Here is a 23,159-nt window from a genome sequence, read left to right as displayed (position 1 = left end):
GATGTCACATGCGTCGTTGGGGCCGGGGGGTTTTCGATTCGCGGCCAATCGAAGGGTTTGTTTGCTGCGATAGTCCTTCTCTCGTCTCGATGCCAGATGCCGGCCGGATCTCCTCGAGGTCGGAGTTGTTTGATTTCTCGCGCGGCGCAAGTCCGATCGATTTCGCGGGTTCGGCAACGGTCGATTAAAGAGTGCCGGTTTCGGTGCAACGGCGACTTTGCAGGATGTCGTCGTCGTCGGTCAGTTCTCGTGGACGGCCCGTTTTCGTTTCCAGATGTTTAAGGGGAAACGTTGGGTGAGAAAGGGTCCCAAAGCTCCCGCCGTTCCGCGGTGGATGCGACAGGCCCCCGGTACGCTACTTTACCACTCGCATGTCGCAGCAGTCGCGCTCGCCCCGGTTTTAGCTTATCGGCCTTATGCAGGGCCGATAAGACACGGGCCCGACCTCCGGTTGCTGCTAAGGTAAGCAAGCGACAGCGCCTGTCCCTTGGTTTAACCGAGCTATGGTGGAGACTCCATCCAACGTCGTCGCGAGCTGTCAACGCCGCCTCCGAAGCTTTCATCCCAACGGCCCGCGCCCGTGTCATCAAATACCGAACCCGAAGTCCCAACCAACCGATCCCGATATCTACAAAGATGGCTCTGGTCAATGGCTCCGTTCCGCGATGGGTTGCGGATTTGCAGTCTCCTCCGGCCGCAAAGTCCAAGGTCTCAGGCATCTCCGACCCCCCCCGGCTACCCATCGCAGTCCACTGGCTCCAAGGTACGGAATCGCATCGAGCTCGCGTTGGAGCTGCGCTGACATCTGCATACAGAAGCAGAAGGATCAAAAGTTCCAGCCTCAGCCCCGCAAGCAGCAGTCGCCCGAGGAGATGGACACGTTGAAGGTCAAGAAGGCATGGGAAGTCGCCCTCGCCCCGGTCAAGAACCTGCCCATGACGGCCATCATGATGTACATGTCGGGCAACTCGTTGCAGATCTTCAGCATTATGATGGTCTTCATGGCTTTCAAGAACCCTCTTGTCGGTCTCACTGCGGTCAATCAGGCGTTTGAGAGGTTCGAGTCGGAGACGAACAAGGGCAAGATGCTCCAGGTCAAGCTGGCATACGTTGCTATGCAATTTGTTGCGCTGGGCTTGGCTGTGTGGAAGGTCAACTCGATGGGACTGTTACCGTATGTGTTATCGTCTGCAAGCATTGGCCATATACTAACGCGAACACAGGACAACGCGATCAGATTGGCTGGCTTGGGAGGTCCGCAGAGAGCCCCTGGAATTCTCAGTGCCCGCGTTATAGACATGAATTCAATTAAAGGCTGTGTCTCAGCTAATTTTCGCCTACACTATCATTAATCGTCATCGTCTTTCGCTCGGATTGTCCGCTTCCTGCGGTCGACGCCGTGCTTCCAGGATCTCCAATAAGCTGGGTGACAGGATCATGCTCAGGAACAACTACTGAGCTTATGGCGTTGAATGGATCATCTTCTATAGGTGTCTCAAGCCAGCGTCGCCTTTGTGTCGAGGTTGACTCGTCATGCGGACCAACATCGGGTACTACGATGTTCGGTTGATCTGCTGATATCACACATTGACGATCATGCAGCGGCCGTTGTATTGGGACAGCCAGGCCGTTATTTGGTATGCCTGTGGTTTCTTCAATTGGTTCTTGGGGAACCCTGGCAACAGCGGTAGCCCTTTCGGATAACATGAAAGCCTCAGTCAGGTCGTTCTCGTCGTCAAGGATTGCCTCTAAGAGTAGCCCCAGGGGCAAGTTCTCGAGAGGTTGGAGGTGGATCGCTCCAAGCTCAGTGAGAAGGCTGTCGACATGAGTCTATCAAACGAGTCAGCTCCGCACTAAGGCCTGGTTGGATGATCCTGTCTCACCATCTCGGTCAACGTCTAGGTTGGTCTGATTATATGTATGGTTTGTTTGTCACGGTTAAGGAGCTGCTCATTGCTTTTCATGGAGGTGGGGGCCATAGACTTTTATAGTCATCGACCGATCCTTAGACTGTAGTCGAGGTTGAACGAGAGGCTTCGGGTGTCAAGGCTGTCCAGATCGAAGGTAACAGCATCATAAGCTTATTTTTAGCTCACAATGATCAAGACAACCATCGCAACACCACGAAGAGGACGTGTTTCAACCAGTAACGCTCTCTCGTCACGCTCGTGTTTGTTTTTAACTATAAGCGGCTGAAGCCAGTCCGAGTCTTTACCCAAATCAGGACATCCCAGCCGATTAAGAGACAATGCTCCGTACGAGCCGGCAATATCCCCCATAGGTTTGTCGGAGTTGATTCTGACGTCCTGTCGCGTGGTCATTGGCCAATGGGTTGGTAGGAAAAGCAGGCTTCGAAAGCTGTACCTGACACTAGGACGATGACGATCCCTTTACATTCCAGCTCTGGGTTCCAAAATGGGACCAAATCTGGAACATGACCACCCACCGTTTCCTGGCGTGTTTTTCGAAACAAGTGGGCTTGCTGGCCAGGCCATGCTTGGCCAATGACCACTAGAGGTCGCTCACCCGCAAGAAACCTGTGTACACGATGCCGTGTTTGTGCAAGATGTCTCTGGTTGATGTCTCTCGTGGTTTCTGTCGGGGCAGTCGATGTCTGATCCGCGGCCTTTGTTCTTCGTCTATCCAGACATGCCCTGAATCGCCCGCCCAACCTCCAGCCGTAGGTGGGTGGTTGCCTCGACTGCCTTACCGGTCTAAGTCGACGCTAATATATCTCCCTTCTCAAACCTTCGCGGAATAAGCCTGTCAGGTCTTACCAAAAGCCAATCCTCGAAGCTGTATCCTGGGCATTTGCACATGCTTATTGAACGCGGCACCGAAAACAGAGAAATCCATGTTGAGAATCGCGAAGGAGGCTCAAGCAGCAGCCTCGATGACATACACCTCATTCTCTATCCAAGCCCCCCCCCCCCCCCCCCCCCCTATTTCCCTTTGCTGCTTTGTCCGTTGTGAACCGACAGAGACCGATGGCTGAGACCATCCAACCCAGCAGAGAACACTTAGGATCGAGGCAACGGGACTGGCGTACGGGCGCTGCGGTAGTGTTGTTGAGGCATTTGGCGGAACGTCTGGAGCTTTGGCATCGTTCCGTGGCGTTGACCCGCATTCTAAATATGAGGGGTTACAGTTGGCAGGTAAGCCACGGCGGAGCGACCCAACGATCACAGGCTCGATGACAGACCGCGCAAGAAGACCCCCCTCGATGTTTGGCCGTCACATACGAAGCAACTGACTCGAGCAAGATGGTCCGAATAAGTTCTGAGATCTCAATGACGCTATCAGTTATCGCATCTGCCTAACCGCGCTTTGCGCAACAATGTACCCAATCATCACGAGGCTTCCTTCATCCGCCTCTCATTCCTCCAGCCCGGCCCATTTCTAACAATCAGAAACATCATCGGACTGGTCACTGCGCACAACGCAGCAATGAACGTGAAGCACCACCCCCTGCCCATGCCAGAAATCATGTACTCGATGATGGCCGTGCCCACGGCGCCCACCAGACACCGGACGAGGTTGTTCGCGGCCGTGGCCGTGGCCGGCGCCTCGGGGTACAGGTCCACGATCAGGGTGTTCATGATGCTGAAGGACCCCGTGATGGTGAGCCCGATGATGCTCTGCAGCACCAGCGGCGCCGCGACGCTCGTCTCGAGCTGCAGCACCCAGCCGTACGCCACCAGCGTGATCAAGCCGACAACGACGGCGGGGTAGACCGGCTGCAGGCGGGCCTTCTCGATGGGGAACTTGCCGAGGTCGTCGCCGCGCCGGCGGTCGATGGTGAATCCGATCTTTCGTGCGATGCGCCGGTAGTTCCAGTCGAGCACGTACCCTTGGCCCAAACTCGCGATGCAACAGCCCGCGCCGTACGGCAGATAACACAACCCCAGTTGCAAATCATTAAAGTGATAAATCTCCCGGAACAAAGTCCCCAACGTCGCGGCCACATCGATGAAGGCAACGTACAACAAGGAATTGTACACCAGGATCAGCGCCATCTCCTTTTCAAAGATAATCTTGACCGCCCTCAACGGGTTCGGGAACCTAAGCTTGCGCGCCGGCTGCCCCGCCACCGACTCCTGCCTCTCCAGCCCGGCCGCCTCCCGCTCGCGGTGCCGCCGCCGCCGCCGGATGAGGTCCAGCACGGGGCGGTTCCACGTCTGCGCCGGGACGGACCCGTTGCCGACGACATTGCGGCACGTCTCGGGGATGAAGAGCGCGAACGGCACGAGCCACGCCCCGATGAGCGCGACGCAGAACCAGAAGATGGACGCCCAGCCAAAGTACTGCGTGAGCACGCCGCCGAGGACAGGGCCGATGGTGGGTCCGACGTTGATGCCCGCGCCGACGATGCCCATGTACTTGCCGCGCTCGGAGGACATGGAGATGTCGGCGACCATGGCGAAGCCGAGGGCGATGGCGCCGGAGCTGCCGCCGGATTGGAGCATGCGCAGGACGATGAGGGCGGCGTAGTTGCGCTGGAGGGCGAGGCCGACGTTGGCGACGAGGTAGATTGCGAAGGCGACGAGGAAGGCGGGGCGGCGGCCGGCCATGTCGCCGAAGTCGCCGAAGAGGGTGGGCGAGACGGCCTGGAGGATCATGTAGGAGGTGACGGTGAGGTTGACGGCGGCGACGGAGACGTGGAGGTCCTCGGCGATGGGGGCGAGGACGGGGTAGTAGATGTTGGCGGACATGGGCGGGACGAAGCAGGCGACGGCGGCCATGAAGGCGACCCAGCGCTTTGTGGACGGGGGGAAGGCGCTGTAGGCTGGGCCTGAGGGTTGGCGGGTGAGGTTCTCGGGGTCATCTTGTTGGGTTGTTGGTGGGGGTTCGTCGACGGGCGTGTTGTCTGAAGAGTTGTCGATGGAGACGGTTTCGTCTTGTTCTTTCTCCTTGATGGGTTGAGGTTGTGAAGGAGTGGGTATTACTGGTGGCTCAGCTGAGTTGATGACGGACGGTAAACTTGTGTCTTCCCCTTTTGGGGGGATGTCATTGTGTGCCATACTGATCTCAACTCTGAGTGCAGAAAGACTGACGTCGGTGTGAATATCACGAGTTCAAGTGAGATGAACGAAAGTACTTGGACGATTCGATTCGCTACGCCACCAACGATGAAGTTAGAAACAAGACAGCGTCAACACAACATACCAAACACAGGACAAAATCTCAAGATAAGAAGAAAGAACCAAACACCAATAGATCGACCTTCCCTTCATGTAAAACTTGTCGTCGGTATCCGTCCGTAAGCGGGCCCTATTCCCGCCCACCGGGCCGCCATGAATGATGTTATTTCCGCCCTGGCATCACCTCCACCACACCCTGGAAAACCGGCACCTGCGCCGTTCGCCATTGCGGCTCTCGTGATTCGCCCGGTCCGGCCCATGGTGTCCACCACGCCCGCTGTTTTGGACAAGTGGTTCTGTCTCGACCGTCTGGCATTGACCGCGATGCGACAAGCTTGGTGCGGTATCGGGGGTTTGGGTGAGCGTCGAGCTGACTCCAGCTCTGCTCCATTGATTTTCGTTCAAAGGCACATGGTCACTTGACCAGCTGGTTCCTGTCGTGCAACGAGAACGAAGGCCAATTTCGGTTCATCATTGTGGCTCAGTTGTCTGTCATCAACGTCTATGAAGGGACTCTCTGGCCAATATGCATGTTGAAACCGGTGTCGAAATGTTTGACCGAAGTCTTCTTCGGCGGCGAAGCTTCCTGCCACCGACCCGGGTGGGTACTGGACCGTGCGTTTTGCCGACCGCGGTGCCGAAGCTGCGCCGGTAGAACTCGCCTTAGCACGGCCACATCTGCCACAGGATCAAGCCACACATTTCAGCCAGAGCAAGCCGCTGTGGCTGGTGAGTCCAACGGCCAAAGCCACGTCATTGGAGAACAGCTTGCCAATCCCAGGTCGTGGTGGAATGTCGATGGCCTCTCACGACATTGCTGCTCGACTGCACCCACGACACACGAATAGCATGCGCACCGTAACTAGGTGACGAACCCCTCAACTCCCTCGAATTTTTCGTCTGGCCGTTTCGTCTGGCCGATCCCAGCTACGGCCGCAATGGACATCACACCACTCTTCAACGAGCTCCTCCGGAAGCACAATGCGCCCCCCGTCACCGAGAAGAAGCTCAGCCTCGAAGCGATTGACGGCTTCCTGAAGGAGGCCTACAGAATAGTCAGTCGCCCCATCCCTCCAGCAAACCACCCAAACCCAACTAATGCCTCATTCCAGAACTCCCACATCACAACCCTCCACAAGGAGCTTAAAGACGTCCGACAAGCCTACCTCTCCACCGCCCAACCGCGGCGGCATGTCCGCACGAACACAGGGAGCAGCTCCCTGAAGGAGCCCCAACAGCCCCTGACGGACCGGCAGCGCGAGGACATCGACGCGCGCGCCAAGTCGATGCTGCGCGAGCTCAACGCGTCCATCCGCGCGCTCGACGAGACGGAGCAGCTGCGCCGCGAGACGGAGGCGGCGGTGATCCGCAAGACGCACGTGCGCGGGCTCGGCGCGCTAGGCGCGTGGGCGGCGGGCTCGGAGGTCGCGGACGCGCGCAAGTCGGCGGAGCACCTCGCGGCGGAGGGGAAGGCGCGGGACGTCGGGCTGCACCGCGACGGCGTGCTGTGGAGCCTGCGGCAGGCGCTGCAGCTGTGCGGGCGGACGCAGCAGGACATGATGGAGGCGAGGCTGACGCGGGAGATGGAGAAGAACAGGAGCGTGCTGGCTAAGGCGGGCGGCGGGGCGATGCCGGAGCTGGACGGCGGCTTCTACGAGGCGATGAAGAGGGAGAAGGAGGCGAAGAAGGGAGGGTTTGATACGGCGACGGGGCTGCCGCCGGATGAGGGGTCGTATGACTTCAGGCAGGACCTCACGGAGGAGCAGATTCAGATGTTTGAGAAGGGGAATCAGGACATGCTGCAGCATTACAACAGCACGTTGGACAAAGTCAGGTACGTGGCATGGGGGTTCCTTTTCAAGACGGCTTTTGCTAACATGGGTGTTTTGTGCAGGACGGCAGAGAAGTCGCTGATTGAGATTGCCGAGTTGCAGACGTTGCTTGTGGGCAACCTCGCGACGCAGTCGGCGCATATAGAGCAGCTGGTGTCAGATTCGGAGAACATCACAGCGGACGTTGGCGGTGGTAACAAGCAGTTGAAGAAGGCGACGCAGAGGCCAAGTGCGGCGAGGTACACCTTCTTCGCGTCGGCGGGGTTATGCGCGTTCTTGATCTTGTGGGATTTGGTGATATAGATACCTCAACTGTCTCATGAGGAGGCTGTAAAAATACACACCAATGCTCAATATCTCGTAGGATGTTCGAAGTAAGCTGATGGATGGCGGGGGAGGTTGGCATGTGAAAGCATGGGGTCTAGCGTCACATGCCGGATAGAAAGCCCAGACCAGGACCAGGTGACCTCTGGCATCAAGCCATGTCGATTTAATCAACAGCGAACCTTGGCCGGTCGCTCTCAGCGCAGACATAGTGCGATGACGGCCATCATCAAAAGCCGTTGCAAATGCCTAGAGCGTTGTTGCGGTGTGCACAGTGTTGCGTGCGTTGGCTGGCGGGTTCGTCGGAGGTGCCACAAGACGGAGCTCTATCGGCGTCTGGGCCACGGCACTTGGAGCTGTAGCGAAGCGAGCTTCTGATTGGCGCTGTTAACTGCGTCAAAGTAGGTACATCTGATGTGCGAAACAGAACCGGGGGTTTTCATCCAGGCTTTGGAGGGTGCTCGGCGTCGTAATCCCGTGGAGCCAGGTTATTTGTGAGGGTGAATGGGCTATGAAAGAAACTGCCTGTGATTACAGCGTGTGCAGAGTGCTGCTGCAGACATGTGGTGTAAGTTGGTGTCAACTTGCATGAGATGGGATGATCTTCAACCGTTCCTGTCAGGGCGTCCCGCAGCGTGCACTCGCTGCACTGGGTTCTGGGGAAATCTCCGGAGAAAGACGGATGATACGGACTAGAACGAAAATGAAGAAAAGGCAAAACATCAAGTGAACCATGTGTCGAGGCATCTTCGAGTCGTGCCGTGGCCGTTGGGCGGCAGAGAGAGTCAGTCATGGGGGGCGGCGCTGCTCCCGAGACCTCGGCCCATCCGCAACAGTGACCTCACAGCTCGAGCTTGGGGAAGCCGGCTGCGGGAGGATAAGAGAGGGCGCATTCCCCCGCGGCGGGCCCTGCAGCAGTTTACAGCAGCAGCACTATCAGTGTGATCGGACTTGTCCCGTCATTGAACAATCCCGTTTTACCTGCACACGCACTTTGTAGAAAACGATTCCCGATAGTCCCCCGACACTTCGCCGATTCCTGCCTCTGCCCAGCCGGCATCTCACTCTTCGGTGTCCCTTGCCCTTCCACTGCGTATCAACCCGCTATCGGATATTATCGTCAAACACAGACAGACTGATTCTCCTCCGCGGGTTTCTTCTCCCTCTCACTGTGTCCAGCCAGCCAGCCAGCCCCCCCCCCCCCCCCCCCCCCGAATCCGCAAAATCAAGCCAGCCAAGACAAAGACAGCCCACAACCGCCGGCTGTCCGCGCCCGTTTCGAGTAACAGGTTACGAAATAGCTGCCCGCAGGCTGTGGATACCTCTTACTGTGTATTACCCTCGCCGCCGCATCACCTGGCCGTACCTGGTTTTTTTTTTTTCTTTCTCAGTCCTCCTGGAATTCCAATCCCGTAAGCCTGTAAGGTAGGTAACTAGGGCCCCCGTTCCCCGATCGTCCGAGCAGCCCCCGTAACGAGGCCACCCCGTTGTGCGTCTGTGTCTGTGTCTGCCTGCCCTGCCTGTTTTGTTTGGTCCTGCATCAGCCAAACCAAACAGTGCCTATTTTCTGCAGCTCTTTTTCGGGCTGTAACCGCACCTGCAACGCAACTGTCTGCAACGGTCTGTAACTGACTACCCTACCTTAGGTGCTTAGCTACCTTCTTTGAGTATCCGTACGCCTCTTCAGCAACCAACCACCTTACTACGCAGTACTGCAAACCTGCAACACTCGGCGAGACACCGCGTGCAGTCCCAAGGTGAGCACCCAGCAAAGTACCTCCTTTATCTGGGAGGAAGTCCTCTCACATCGTCATCCCCGCCCCCGTGGTACATCTCTTACCTCACCATCCCACCTCGTCCCCGGGTACTTGCACAGGTTCCCCTAGCCAATCCTTGGATTGTGCAGTAGCTTCCCCCGGCCTGCAACAAGCTGCCCGCTGCCATGGAGGCGCATGTCCGCTTCCACCTCCCTTTCTTTCTAGTATACTTGGTCACTCCCTATGTCCCGTCCTTTTCCCCGGTTGGCGCCTGTAATCGCAAAGCCTCCCATTCGCCCGTCTAAATCGTACCACTTCCTGATGCCATAATAATAACAACGACCCCAGGCGACCCTTCCCTCTGACTCGTTCCATCTCACGAAAGGTCCGACACCACTGAAAATGCCGGGTGACTCCTCGTCGTCTTCTTCTGCATTTTCTCTCTCTGCTTCCTCATCCTCATCCTCCTCCTCTCCTCAGACAAACTCTACCCTTTCGAGAATACGCAACATCGCACAGCACATCATGGCGCCCGTATCAACGACAAACTTCCCCGCCAGCACGGTGCCCCAAGCTCCCGAGGACCCCCTCTTCGGCTTGATGGCCGCCTACAGGGCCGACCAGAGCAAGGACAAGGTCGACTTGGGCATTGGAGCTTACCGCGATGACAACGCGAAGCCTTGGGTCCTGCCCGTCGTCAAGAAGGTGCGTTCCTCTCTACTGCCGCTTCTCACAGCTTCTCAACCCGTTTCCGTGGCATTTTTCTGTCGTCACGAACCCTCCGGCCCACCCGCAGAAAAGCTCAGCTGCGTCACCCGGCAGCCGCAAACCGGCTGATGCGATGGGTGCACCACCTATTTTTGACGAGATTTCCCCTCATGCCGCCTCCACTTCCCTTCCTTCCTGAGCCCCTACCTAAGCCCCTAACGTGAACCCACCCCCGCTGACCCCGCCATGATGCAACTGCACAGGCCGACGAGATCCTCCGCAACGACCCTGAACTCAACCACGAATATGCCCCCATCGCCGGTATCGTCAGCTTCACCTCGAAGGCCAACGAGCTGATGCTCGGCGCCGACTCGCCCGCCATCCGCGAGAAGCGCACCACCTCCGTCCAGACCATCTCCGGCACCGGTGCCGTCCATCTCGGCGCCCTCTTCCTCGCCAAGTTCTACAAGGGCAACCGCACCGTCTACATCTCCAACCCGACATGGGCGAACCACAACCAGATCTTTGGCAATGTCGGCCTCCCCATCGCCCAGTACCCCTACTTCTCCAAGCAGACAAAGGGCCTCGACTTTGAGGGCATGAAGGCCGCCATCTCCGCCGCTCCCGACCGCTCCATTATCCTCCTCCACGCCTGCGCCCACAACCCCACGGGCGTCGACCCGACTCAGGAGCAGTGGAAGGAGATCGCCGCCCTCCTGCGCCAGAAGAACCACTTCCCCTTCTTCGACTGCGCCTACCAGGGCTTCGCCTCCGGCAACCTCGCCCGCGACGCCTGGGCCGTCCGCTACTTCATCGAGCAGGGCTTCGAGCTCCTCATCGCCCAGTCCTTCGCCAAGAACTTTGGCCTCTACGGCGAGCGCGCCGGCTGCTTCCACTTCGTCACCGCCCCGGCTTCCGACGCCGCCGACACCACCTCCCGCATCGCCTCCCAGCTTGCCATCCTGCAGCGCTCCGAGATCTCCAACCCCCCGCTGTACGGTGCCCGCGTCGCCAGCACCGTCCTCAACGACCCCGCCCTGTTCGCCGAGTGGGAGGACAACCTGCGCACCATGTCCGGCCGCATCATCGAGATGCGCAAGGTCCTGCGTGCCAAGCTCGAGGAGCTCGGCACCCCGGGCACCTGGAACCACATCACCGACCAGATCGGCATGTTCAGCTTCACCGGTCTCAGCGAGGCCCAGGTCTTGAAGCTGCGCGAGGACGCCCACGTCTACATGACCAAGAACGGCCGCATCAGCATGGCCGGTCTCAACACGAGGAATGTCGAGTACTTTGCCAAGGCCGTTGACAAGGTCGTTCGCGAGTCGCAGTAGACGATTATGTGCGTGGCATGCCAATTGGGACCCGGGCTGTAAAGGCGGCCCGAGGATTGGGAGGAGCTTTTTTTAAAGACTTTACATGACTGTCTGATGAACAGATTGACGGCCGAAGGGACATGCGGCAGGAAATGGAAAAAAAGAGAATAGATTTCCCAGCTCTGGAGTATTCAAGCATCACGTCTTTTTCACTGCGTCACTTTGGCATATGTGACATGCTACGGGCTTACCTTTACTTTGGTTCAGTGTTGAATTTGCCATGATACATCTAATCACCCCTGCCTGGCGTAGACGTCGTCAAGTTTGCCAATTGTGGCCCAGCCATAACCGCAAATAAGGTTCCTGGACTTGTGTACAGACTAGAACATGACCGCACGCTTCTTGCCTGTGATGCTGAAAATCCCAGAATGCGGCCCCGATCGTGGGGTTGCTCTCGTAGTCATGTCGTTCGTCAAAAAGCTGGGCATGTGACCATATGCCGGCACATTTGCTCCAACGAAGCTAAATGCCAACGCCGGACCCAACTTTTTCGACACGTCGCATCGTGGAGCTGTCTCCTGGCGAAAATGTAGTGGTTATGATCTACGTTGAAGGCCTCCACGGGAAGCTGCGTCTTCGAGACTGGTCGGCTGGTTAGCATCCCAGTTCTCGGCTTCAGCAACTTGCGAGTCGAAAGTCGATCGAAAGATGCCTGCTCAGCTGCATGCTGCATCTGTAAGTTCTGATGCAGCTTCCTCCCTCTCTCTGAAAGCTCTCAGGCGAGAGATCTGCGAGGAAAATGGCCTTTTCTTCGCTGCTTTGTGTGTTTTCCTCCCGGCAGGTAGAGCGACGTAGGATGTTATAAGTTTAGCTGGTATTGCGCGTGCTGCTGCTGCAATCGAATATTCAAGAAGAATTGTGGCCCGGTTCTGGAAGAATCAGCCGGTAAGCTTCTTCAGAGCTGAGCCGTCAGGGTTGTTGCCCGGTGTAAGTGAGAGCCGGGATGGTGATTGGCCGGTTCGGTCTCGATGGTGCGCCTTTGGCCAAATGTCTGTGTTTTTGTTTTTCTTTTCCTTTTCATCCAGTTTCCAACCAATCCTCACCTTTCCCTAGCAAAAGGTTTTCGACGTATGCAGTCTCTGACAGCATGATCGTCGACCTCGACACAACAGCAGTCGCAGTCCGCAATACGCTCATTCGGTTCGTCCCAAGGTATATCGAGTCAATTGTCTAGTTTTCGTCTCGTAAGTGGCGTTCATGGTCGAATCCTCCTTCTCTTCCATTCCTTGGCGGACGGGTGGTCCTGGGTGAGAGGAAAGGGGCATGGGAGGACATCGGGTGAGAAGTTCAGGGACGACGTCCCGGTTATCTACCCCGAAGGGCGAAGGAATCCCCCCACGGCAATCGGCCCTTCTCTCGGGTGTTTACGGCTAACGGTATGCCCCATGCCGGCAGACGGGAGTGGCTGCGCACCCCTGCTGGTGTAGGTTTTGTGGGGTGTGCCTCCGTGATTTCACGATGCGGCGGTGGTTTGTTTGTCCCCTCTGTGATAAAGTGTGGTTGACGCGGAAAGTATTGGCCGGGGCATGTCTGCTATTCCGCTATTCCGCCGGACTTTGGTTGAGGTGGGAGAGAAGAGGGACCGTTGGAATTGGTGGACGAGTCAAAGATTGCTATGGTGTGTGCCATTGGGAATGCGGAACTGTCCTCCCCCACAAGGCAATATCTCTTTCCTGGTGGTTATGCCTGCCGGGGGAAAGATGACTGGAGGATCTGTCTGGCTTTGCTGCCGGGGTGGTGTGGTAGTTTTTGGCGTTGGGGAAAATTGGAGGTTGCCTATTCCCCTAGCCGGGCGACACACCCTGCGATGTTCATCCCGTCTTTGGACAGTCGTGCTCTATGGAGTAGAGCCATAATGCCTCCTTTAATGGTTTTGGTCCTTGAACTAGAATTACTACCATCCGTTCTCTGTAGTGTATGGAGAAAACCGAAAAGCAAAGAAGGCGCCATGCTTTCCCGTCCTCGTGTTGAAGCTCTCATGGTAAGGTTACATCTCCGCCGTTCCGTCTAACCATTCTCCCGGGATAGCTTCCAGCAACGCCGGCCGTCTTGGGTCCATCATTCCTCCATGCAGAGTAATTGATCAGAGTAGGCCTCACCTGACAACGCAATGGGCCAGCATGCCGCTTCAATCACCATCTTGGCATGCCTCGCCCATTTGAGGCACAGCCAAAATTGTGAACAAATCCCAAAAAGAAAGTGTTGATCCCCCGCAGCCCTTGCCCCTACCGCCTCAGCTAGATGAGCTGTGCCGCGAGGAGGCGCTCTCGGCAGAGGTCCGCATGAGCATGCCTGCATTCTCAACACCCCCGATCACCTTGCTCTTTTCGTATGCATGTTCGGACTCGTGTAAGCGCCATGCCGCCATTCTGACATGGAGGTTTCGATACAACACTGGACAGAGGTCGCACATTTGAGAGTCACTAGCCCTGTTCCAAAATCAGATTTGCCAGAACACCGCCTGAGAACGGATGAATCCTTTTTAACCTGCCAGAAACATGTTAGCAAGCATTGCGGGAGGTGGTAAGACAGAAGCCCGGCTTCCAACTCGGACTTCCGCCAGAACCTCGAGTCTGATTCGCTCGAGTTTCGTCCCGAATCACCGAATACGGCCATCGTCCCTGTTATTGCCAAGCAACCCTCGTCTAAACCAACATCGACGTTGAGCCATTCCCCATATCCAAAGTTGGAGCTAGCCCGTTGCTTCGTCGTTCCCCCTCACGGTTCACCAAACAAGATGCGGAGTTACCGCCCTTCACCCACCCATATTTTAAGCACAAACCATCCAACATCTGGCCATGTGAGCGCTGCCCATGGGGGAGAAACCCGTGTAACCATGTGTGGGGGAGAATAGCTCCCCCCCCTTTTCTTCCCCGCAGTCTTATTCTGAGTGGCTCCTTTGAAACCTGGAGTCGGAGGACCGCCGCTTGCGTTCCCTGGTCCCCCTGTCAAAAAAGCAACTGAATGGAGACTTGAGATGCACCGCGCCGCCATCTGACTGGATGGATAAATGCAAACACCCCGGCCTCTTGGCACCATCCGGCTCTTTTGCAATGTTCAAATTTCATTTCGGGCCTTCAACCACCTGGGCGTCGCTTTGCACTCCCGTCCTCCCGCCTTAGCATGCCCTCCCTCGGGACTATTCCAAACCACACCCAACCAACCAACCACCCCCATGCCCGGTACTCAGTGTTGTTGCGTCTGCTTTTGGAGAAGCAGGCCAGACGGGAATCCGAGCATGGGGTAACACTGGCGGATGTAGTGGCATATAAAGACGGACGGGGTGGGACCTCGTCGAGCAGACGCGTTGGTATTGGAAATTGGATCGAGGAAGTTTGCGCACTGGTATCCGTAGCCTGCACAAACCCCAGGCCTTGGACTCGGTAGCATATACTCCCGTCTTGTATGAAAGCGGATATAACCTCTCTATCGAGCCCATCTCCCTCTCTCTCCATTTTGTTGTCCCCAACCGTCCGCGATACTCCCGTCGTTTCTGCCTCGTCCGCCTTTTCGGACTCTGACTCACCGAAGTTAAGAAACATCCAAGCCTGCGAGGTCTTGACCAGCGACAATGGTTGCCATCAAGCGCGCCCAGGAGACCGGGGCCGCGGACCCCATCCTGACCCGCATCTCGGAGGAGGACAAGGTGCCGTGGTACCGGAAGCCGAACCTGCGATACCTCTACCTGATGCTCTTCCCGACGTGCATGGGCATCGAGCTGACGTCCGGCTTCGACTCGCAAATGATCAATGCGCTGCAGATCGTCGAGCCCTGGAAGGATTGTGAGTAGTCGCACGGAAGAGGAGAGCTAGGGAAGCATCGCCGAGACTGACTGTGCCTGCTAGATTTCGGGAACCCGGAGGGTAGTTTGAAGGGCATCATCGCGGCTGCGTACTCGCTGGGAGCGATCCTGTCGCTTCCCTTTATCCCTATCGTCAACGACAAGTTTGGACGACGATGGTCCATCTTTGGCGGGAGCTGTATCATGATCCTGGGAGCTCTGATCCAAGGATTCTCGCAGCATGGTGTGTAAATTACACCGCATTTACTGATCGTGGTAGCTGATACTCCAACAGTCGGCATGTACATCGTCGCCCGCATGATTCTCGGCTTTGGTATCCCGACCTGTATTGTCTCTGGCTCATCTTTGATTGGTGAACTCGGATACCCCAAGGAACGTCCAGTTCTCACCTCTCTGTAAGCCACTCTCGCATTCGGACACCTCCAGAATGCAGCTGACAGCTCTACAGCTTCAACGTTGCCTACTTTGTTGGCCAAATCACAGCAGCGGCCATCTGCTTCGGCACCAACAACATCGCGAGCAACTGGTCCTGGCGCATCCCGTCGCTGCTCCAGATCTGCCCTTCTCTCCTGCAAATCAGCTTTGTCTTGTAAGCCAACCACATTACCTCCCTTCTCCCCATCCCCAGTGACAACACCTAACGTTGAGCGCCCCAGCTTCCTTCCCGAGAGCCCCAGATGGCTCATCACCCAGGACCGCACCGAAGAAGCCAACGCGATCCTCGTAAAGTACCACGCCGAGGGCGACCCCAACTCCGAGTTCGTCAAGGCGGAGATCGCCCAGATGAAGACCGTCATCACCCTCGAGATGGAGGCCTCCAAGCAATCCTGGATGGACCTCCTTCGCACCGCTGGCATGCGCCGCCGCTGCCTCATCACCTCCATGCTCGGCCTCTTCACTCAATGGAGCGGAAACACTCTCATCTCATACTACTTAGGTACTGCTCTCCCAAAACATCCCGTGGCGGCTTTCAGCGTGTCGTTTCCTAACTACCTTTCCAGGCGACCTCCTCGGCATGATCGGCATGAACGACTCCCTCACCAAGCAGAAGATCAACGTCGGCATCGCCTGCTGGTCCCTCGTCTGCGGCGTCACCGTCGCGCTGCTCGTGCGCCGCTTCCGCCGCCGCGTCATGTACCTCGCCTGCACCATCTCGCTGCTGCTGTGCTACATCTCGTGGACCATCTCCATGGAGCGCGCCGTGCACGCCCTCGACAACGACTACAAGAACCAGTCCGCCTCCATCGCGACCATCTTCTTCATCTTCATGTACTCGCCCTGCTACAACATCGGCTACAACGCGCTCACGTACACCTACCTCGTCGAGCTGTGGCCGTACGCGCTGCGCTCGCGCGGCATCTCCTTCTTCCAGCTCTTCGGCCGCATGGCCGGCTTCTTCACCACCTTTGTCAACCCCATCGGCATCAAGAACGCGAGCTGGCGGTATCTGATCAGCTACTGCTGCTGGCTCGCGTTCGAGGTCGTGTTTGTGTACTTCATGTTCCCCGAGACGGCGGGGCGCACGCTCGAGGAGCTGGCTTTCTGTGAGTTTCAGTGTGTGATGAGTGTGATGAAGATGACGTGGCTGACCGTTCGCTCCCAGTGTTTGAGGACAAGGCTCTTGCTGAGCAGGCCAACGGTGCTGTTGAGAAGGTTATTCACCACGAGGACATGGAGCCGATTGGTGATTGTAAGACGGCGACTGGTCAGGCTGAGGCTGTGGAGGATGTCACAAACAAGTCTAGGGTCTAATTAAGTGGCTTCACAAAATAACGGTTCTCAACAAGCGAAGGAGGCAGCATGTGTATAGGTTGATAATAGCTACAAATAATTGAGTCATTGACTTACGAGAAGCATTCTTGCTCGTTCGGTGTACACACGTGAGGATGTCAGACGGACTCACGAAACTTACGAATCTCGTTCGGACATCCAGTTATGTGGACGGCCTCTTGGAGGTACCTATGGAACGTACTCTTTTCAGTGAATTGAGGCGAGCTGCATGATTCTTTGGCCCTTCGGATATGCTTAGATTAGAGACCACTGTCTGGCATGCCGACATCAATACTTCTCCGTGGCGGGGCTGCGTTCGGGGAGGTGGGGCCGTAGATTCGGAGCCGGCTGCGACATCAACCATGAGTTCCGCTCGGCGAGCTCGAGCAGAAGGAGCTCGGGACAAGGCACGTCACATTAAGCACAGCTATACTCAGTAAGAGTTGCGCAAAGACAATTGATTAGAAGAAGGAAATAAAGTCTTGGTTGGCGTGGCATGGTCATCACGGGGGCAAAAAGCATCATCCAATGCATACTAGGTAGGTTCTCAACAGGCAACAAAAAAAGACATCTCTCTCGCCCGGAATCGAACCAGGGGCGCCACCGCGACAAGGAGGCATGTTACCATTACACCACGAGAGACTTCATTGCTTGTTGTTGAAAGTTTAGACGACCAGAGAAGACTATGTAGGCAGGCTTGGGGAGTGACTCATTGTGGCAAGTGAAGGACCACAAGGTAGGTCATGATTGCTGCCTTCCAGTCTTGTTCGGTAAGCTTACATGTACAATCTACCTCTTGGCTCTTATAAATTTGAACCTCGCTGAGTTACTGTTCAGAAACGTGAGGGTGGTCTCGAAGTTTGCATAACAATCTGCGGGTTGCTTTCTGTACAGATTAATCAATCCAGACGCGATTCCGAATGATCAACGCACCAAAAGCTTAAATCTCCTAAAGATGGCTCTGTGATGTTTGATTATCGTGAGATACAAGCACAGATATAGAGATTAAGCATATGCAACTCACATTCCGAGCTTAAACGTTAAGAGATTTCGCAAAGTGAATAAAACTGCTGTTCTAGACCGTATACATTCAGTGAATAATACATTTACTCAATATGATCTTTTGGCAAATGAAAGTTCATCGGCCCCAACAGCCGAGCTCATGAGACGCAGGTGCAAAAAGGAATTTCTCTCCCGCCCGGAATCGAACCAGGGGCGCGTCCGCGACAAGAACGCATGTTTCCACTACACCACGAGAGACTGTTATTTCTTGCTGTTGGGATTAAGGCCAAAAGATAGGTCTATGTAGTGAGTCAAGGTTACCAGAGGAAACGAAGGGACGTAAAGGTTGGTCGTCATGGTTGCCTTCGGGGTCTGACTCACACGGCAAGCTACATCGAAGCCAGCCAGCATCAGAGCAAGTCACACCAGGCGCGGCACAGGCAGTTCTAAGATACCTTCAGATTTGTCAAAATAGAAGAGGTGTCTGAAATAGCAGAAGTTAGCATGATTCATCTGGTAGGTAGGTGGTAGTACATAAATTGGTGGACTTGGCGTTTGACGATGCGGCCCACAGAGCCAACTCCGCACATTCTTACAAATCAGCGGCGGACTTTCACTTGGTACCAGATTAGCAGTAAGAAGTACTGCGGAAATAGTCCTTGATAGATCATACGGTCTATCATGGACTTCGTATTTCGCTTTCGCTTTCGCTTTCGCTTGTACGAATCAGTTGCGGACTTGTATCCGTCGCTCAGTTCAATTAGCGTTGATAGTCTGTCAACACCCAGCGACTTATAAGTACTCACAGCTTCAACTGTAATCAATTTTTTGATTGAGTTATTATCGACTTGGTATCGGAAACTGAGAAGTATTCTTCACATTTTTGACGAATCTGCTATTGACATTCCGCAGCCAATATGAAGGTTGCTATCGTAGGCGGATCAGGGGAGACGGGCACCTCCATCATCAACGCTCTTTTTGAGTCTGACATCCTAGACTTGGTATCATGCCTCCCGTTCCAGACTTACAGCTGTCCCTGAGACTTAATACTTCTGGAACCAGGAAATCATCGCCCTTACCCGACCCGCTTCCGTCAAGAAACCCAACGTTGTCGCCCTCGAGAAGAGGGGAGTTGCTATCGCCAGTGTTGATCTGGAGGGTCCACAAGCCGAGCTTGTCAACGTCCTCAAGGACGTCGACGTCCTGATCTCGACTGTCCACGTCAGCGGACTGGGAAGCCAGATCCCCCTCGCCAATGCCGCCAAGGCCGCCGGCGTGAAGCGATTTGTTCCCTGCTTCTTCGCCACCGTCGCGCCTCCCAAGGGCGTGTTAACACTGCGCAAGCTGGTAAGGAGTTTCTAGCAGAACGCAAATCCCGAAGTCTGCGCTAACTCTTGTGTCTGGCATAGAAAGAAGAGGCTCTTCTCCACGCAAAGAAAATTTCCCTCCCCTACACAGTCATTGACGTCGGCTGGTGGTACCAACTCAGCATCCCACGCCTCCCCTCTGGGCGTATCGACTCTGCTACGCCCTTGCCGGTCAACTTCATCGCCGGAGATGGCCACACTCCCACTGCGCTAACGGACGTGAGAGACGTTGGAAAGTTCACTGCGCGCATCATCGCCGATCCTCGTACCATCAACAAAATGGTCCTCGTCTATGGCGCCGTTCTCTCCCAGAATCAGGTTTTCAACATGCTGGACAAGATGAGTGGCGAAACTACCAAGCGGGACTACGTGAGTGTTTATCGACAGTTTATCTACAGCGATTCGCGAATTGGATATGGCCCACTTTGGCTGACCTGCTTTTATTTCCCAGATGTCTGCTGAGGCTATGGAGGCCGCCCTCACCGAATCTTTGACAGCAGGCGCCCTTATGGAAAATGCATTTGATCACAGGATGAAGATCTTCTATGAGTACTGGTACTCGATGAGCGTGCGCGGAGATAACACGCCGCAATATGCCGAGTTCCTCGGGTATATTGATGGCACTAAGCTGTACTCAGATTTTAAGCCTACTACCTTCGAGGCCTTCCTGAAGGAAGTTCTTGACGGGAAGTCGGTGACGATCTATGAAAGTCTCAAGCATGACTTAGAAAAGGAGGCCAAGAAGCTCTAGACTTGACTATCTTACACAATCTGATGTAAGGTATGTACTGTACTAAGATGAGCATTGGCGTCCGCCTTTAGGGTAACTATCCTATGCAACAAGAGCATTTTTACCCAAGCGCACAAGGAAGGAAATTTGAATTCAGGTATTTTGCCCAAAGCTCAAGTGCGTAAGAAAACAGTTACCCCCATCAGTCAAACCCTTCGGGTGAAGACAAACTAGACAGTGATCTCTCGTACGGGATTTGAAGCATGGCATGTGCCAACTTCCAAGCAACTTCGCGAGTATTCAGTTGATGACGAGCCTCACCAGGGGCTCTTCCCAATAACAATCCAGCATTTCTCATCAAACTTTCACGAATTACCCCTAACTTCTCCTTGATCCGAACATCGCTGTCATTTGAGTAAGTGGCACCATCCTCTTCGACCTCACTCACAGATTCAGATGTAACTATGACATAGGCTGGTACACCGTCAGTCTTGGTATCGGTATCGTCGTCAGAGGCCGAGTATTGACGGACTAATCCTTCAAAGAACGCGTCCGTCAGTCGGCCGTCCGAGTCAAAGTGGTGTTGGTCCTGGGAAGAAAGCTTCCTGTAAGGCAGGATCTCGAGGAAATGATGCCCGTTGCAAGTAGGCTTGTTTGGTTCGCTTCGGGGATTGAACCGGTGATAAATTTTGGATAGTTCGGCGTGAATGTTGTTGAGATGCTGGGCTTGAGCGGCCTGTAGTTCGCTCCCCTCTTGTGGATCGAGCCACTTCAACGTCCGTACACAATCAAGGAGGTCAACAAAACGCCAACCAGGTGGCTTCAATGGTCCCCACTTTGTTCGCAACTTGCAACGCTTTGCCCACCGCAAATAACCCTTCGTCTTTGCGTCTATCCAGTCGTCGGCGAAGCTCCCTAGTAACCAAAAACAAGTTGGAAGTGTCTCGGCACCATAAGTGCGGAACACTTCTGCTACTCGAAGAACTGGAAATATTTCACGTTCCAGTCTCCATAACCTTCGAACTTGCTCTGGTATCGTTTTCGGTGGCGTAGAAGAACAATAGTCCTTATAGCAAGTCCGGCATAAATCCAAATCTTCACAAACCGCACACTGATAGGAAGGTATCAGTACGGGTTCGGAGCAGAAATCACATTCAAGACGCCCTTTCCAATGTCGCTCTTTCAGCTCAATCTTGCAGAGACGAGCTTGCTCGATACTGGACCGGGTGTTTAGTAGGAGCAATGCCATTGATAGTTCGACTAGCGCCTGGTGTCTTTCAACGTCTTTGTTATTATGGCTGGTATTCTGGGCAACCTCGACGACGAAGCGTTTTTTGGCTTGAATGTGAAGAGTTGAACTCAGCGAAGATAGATCGTCTTTCCGGGAACTAAACAACTCTCGTAGATGTGGATATTTGGCTGCATAATCCATTGCGCAGTTTCCGAAAACGTCTCTGATCGTTGGATCAGCGCCATGGGCGAGCAAAATGGCGGCTGTTTGCTTTCGTCGATACAAGATCGCATGAATTAGCGAATCTCTTCCCAACCTCCTGGTCCAATCGTAATCCATGTTTCGTATTTTAGCGCCTTGTGAGACTGCCTTGCTGATGAAATCTGTGTACCCATATTGTGCGGCCATTGAAAGAGGACTGATCACACTCTGTTCCAGGCCATCGATCGGTATTCCCAGTTCGAGGAGAATGTCGATCATGTTGGCGTGGCCAACATTCGCGGCATGAGACATGGCGTCCCATCCACGCACATCGAACGTAAGTTCTTCTTCATTGCCATAAGTGGTCAGGAGTTCTTTATGGACGTGATTCGAAAACCGTTTGAGAAGGTCTTCGTCTCCAGAGCGCGCCGCAAGGCGGAATAGGGTGACACCATTTACACATATGTCCTCTGCATTCTGATCCGCATTATTTTCCAGCAAAAGGTTCGCAACTTTAAAATAGCGTTCATTGAGAGCAATGAAGATGGGGGGCATCCACCCGTCTGTGGTGTTGACATCGGCACCTTGCTCAATCAAGTATTTTACCACGTCATGGTGGCCATCCCTGCAGGCGAGCCACAAAGGTGTTGCTCTGTCGGCATCCTGGCAATTGATTGTCTCGGAAGTGATAAGCTCTGCCACACAGCATTTATTTCCAGACAGAGCAGCCATATGCACCGGAAGTCGACATTTGAAATCTTTGACGTTGCGGTTGGAAGGGTCCGATGCTGATAAGAGTTTGACGACATGTGCGGCGCCCTCCCGAGCCGCCAAATGGAGGGGCGTCCAGCCATCAATACTAACACCTGTTACATTAGAGTGAGGTGCTAGTTTCATTAGAGAGGAAATGAACCTATGATGATTATTCGCAGCTGCAACGTGGAAAGGTGTGAATCCCCTCTTGTCTTTTGCCTCTGCGCATATTATTTGGCTTGGAAAGAACCGCAGCAGATCATCCAGACCCCTCTCCGCAGCGTAATGAAGTGCTGTCTTTCTGTGATGCCCAGGCTGATCCGGGACACTTTGATAGTCATTCAGTAGTAACTTGGCTACTTCCAAGCATTTTTGGTTGATGGCAACTTGTAAGGGTGTAGAATAGCTGACATTGACCACATCCGAACGAGCACCTGACTGAAGAAGTATCTTGGCTGATTCTGATTGACTTTTGTAGAGCGCCGCAAGTAGTGGGGTATCTCTGTTCTGATCCACGGCGTTCAAAAGGCCCCTTTGAACTGCTAGCAAAGGTCTAATGAGGGAGTGATGCCCACGTTTTGCCGCTACGTGGAGTACAGTTGATTTATCATTCGGATTGAAGGCTGAAATGTTGGCACCGTTCTGAATAAGGCACTCAAGGACGTTGAGATGACCCATGTAACAGGCGATGAACGTCGCCGTGTCTCCGAAGGATGTCTGCCTTTCCACACTGGCCCCACGTTGAATCAGAAGATGGACCATGTCCGTCATGTTTGCTCGGACAGCGCAGTGCAGTGCAGTCTGTCCAAAGAATAGCGAATTGCGTGAGCAGGTTGCATCGATGTCGGCGCCGTGGTCCAAAAGGCTGCGCGCTGCGTCGGTAAGTCCAAGTCCAGCGGCGTGGTGCAGTGCAGTCATGCCGCTTTTGCCGGGTTGTCTTGTATCAGCTCCAGCTTTCAGCAATATCTCCACTCCCTCAGAGTTCATGTGAAGCGCTGCCAAAGCGAGAGGAGTTTGCAAGTCGTTAGATTTGCCGTTAGTGTAGCCTCCTAATCTCAAGAGGCAACTCAGAGCACTGTTCGCTGAAGTCCTCACAGCTGCATGAACTGGAGACTCTCCTGAAAGGTCACGGGCCTTAACATCGAACCCCATTGACACCAAGTCC

The 23,159-nt window shown here is 54.8% G+C and overlaps 6 protein-coding genes across 6 annotated transcripts; 5 read left to right on the top strand and 1 right to left on the bottom strand.

The window, feature by feature from the left end:
• Positions 1-636: 636 nt before the first annotated feature.
• Positions 637-1,296, top strand: CGCA056_v005333 (ER membrane protein complex subunit 4; the record flags this gene model as incomplete). The annotated part of the gene is made up of 3 exons (XM_037320586.1): positions 637-747; positions 816-1,174; positions 1,224-1,296. 3 exons carry the CDS (start codon positions 637-639, stop codon positions 1,294-1,296), a joined length of 543 nt encoding a protein of 180 aa, XP_037181345.1.
• A 2,054-nt stretch (positions 1,297-3,350) lies between these two features.
• Positions 3,351-5,021, bottom strand: ITP1-4 (Itaconate transport protein; the record flags this gene model as incomplete). The annotated part of the gene is made up of 1 exon (XM_037320585.1): positions 3,351-5,021. One exon carries the CDS (start codon positions 5,019-5,021, stop codon positions 3,351-3,353), a length of 1,671 nt encoding a protein of 556 aa, XP_037181344.1.
• Positions 5,022-6,079: 1,058 nt separating this feature from the next.
• On the top strand, positions 6,080-7,276 carry ufe1 (Syntaxin ufe1; the record flags this gene model as incomplete). Its single annotated transcript, XM_037320584.1, has 3 exons — positions 6,080-6,196; positions 6,254-6,975; positions 7,036-7,276. The coding sequence occupies 3 exons, from the start codon at positions 6,080-6,082 to the stop codon at positions 7,274-7,276; spliced, it is 1,080 nt and encodes a 359-aa protein (XP_037181347.1).
• Positions 7,277-9,579: 2,303 nt separating this feature from the next.
• On the top strand, positions 9,580-11,096 carry CGCA056_v005330 (Aspartate aminotransferase; the record flags this gene model as incomplete). Its single annotated transcript, XM_037320583.1, has 2 exons — positions 9,580-9,759; positions 10,026-11,096. The coding sequence occupies 2 exons, from the start codon at positions 9,580-9,582 to the stop codon at positions 11,094-11,096; spliced, it is 1,251 nt and encodes a 416-aa protein (XP_037181346.1).
• Positions 11,097-14,709: 3,613 nt separating this feature from the next.
• HGT1-7 (High-affinity glucose transporter) lies at positions 14,710-16,692 on the top strand (the record flags this gene model as incomplete). Its single annotated transcript, XM_037320582.1, has 7 exons — positions 14,710-14,920; positions 14,984-15,163; positions 15,215-15,335; positions 15,389-15,529; positions 15,597-15,877; positions 15,942-16,484; positions 16,544-16,692. The coding sequence occupies 7 exons, from the start codon at positions 14,710-14,712 to the stop codon at positions 16,690-16,692; spliced, it is 1,626 nt and encodes a 541-aa protein (XP_037182271.1).
• Positions 16,693-18,629: 1,937 nt separating this feature from the next.
• CGCA056_v005328 (Isoflavone reductase-like protein) lies at positions 18,630-19,830 on the top strand (the record flags this gene model as incomplete). The annotated part of the gene is made up of 4 exons (XM_037320581.1): positions 18,630-18,713; positions 18,775-19,059; positions 19,122-19,448; positions 19,531-19,830. The coding sequence occupies 4 exons, from the start codon at positions 18,630-18,632 to the stop codon at positions 19,828-19,830; spliced, it is 996 nt and encodes a 331-aa protein (XP_037182272.1).
• Between the last annotated feature and the right edge of the window lie 3,329 nt (positions 19,831-23,159).

The sequence above is a fragment of the Colletotrichum aenigma genome (genome assembly GCF_013390185.1).
Source record: "Colletotrichum aenigma strain Cg56 chromosome Unknown KSG_Cg56_contig03, whole genome shotgun sequence".
NCBI lineage: Eukaryota > Fungi > Ascomycota > Sordariomycetes > Glomerellales > Glomerellaceae > Colletotrichum > Colletotrichum aenigma.
Note: the sequence above shows the minus strand (reverse complement) of the source record. Positions and strands in the feature narration are given on the sequence as shown.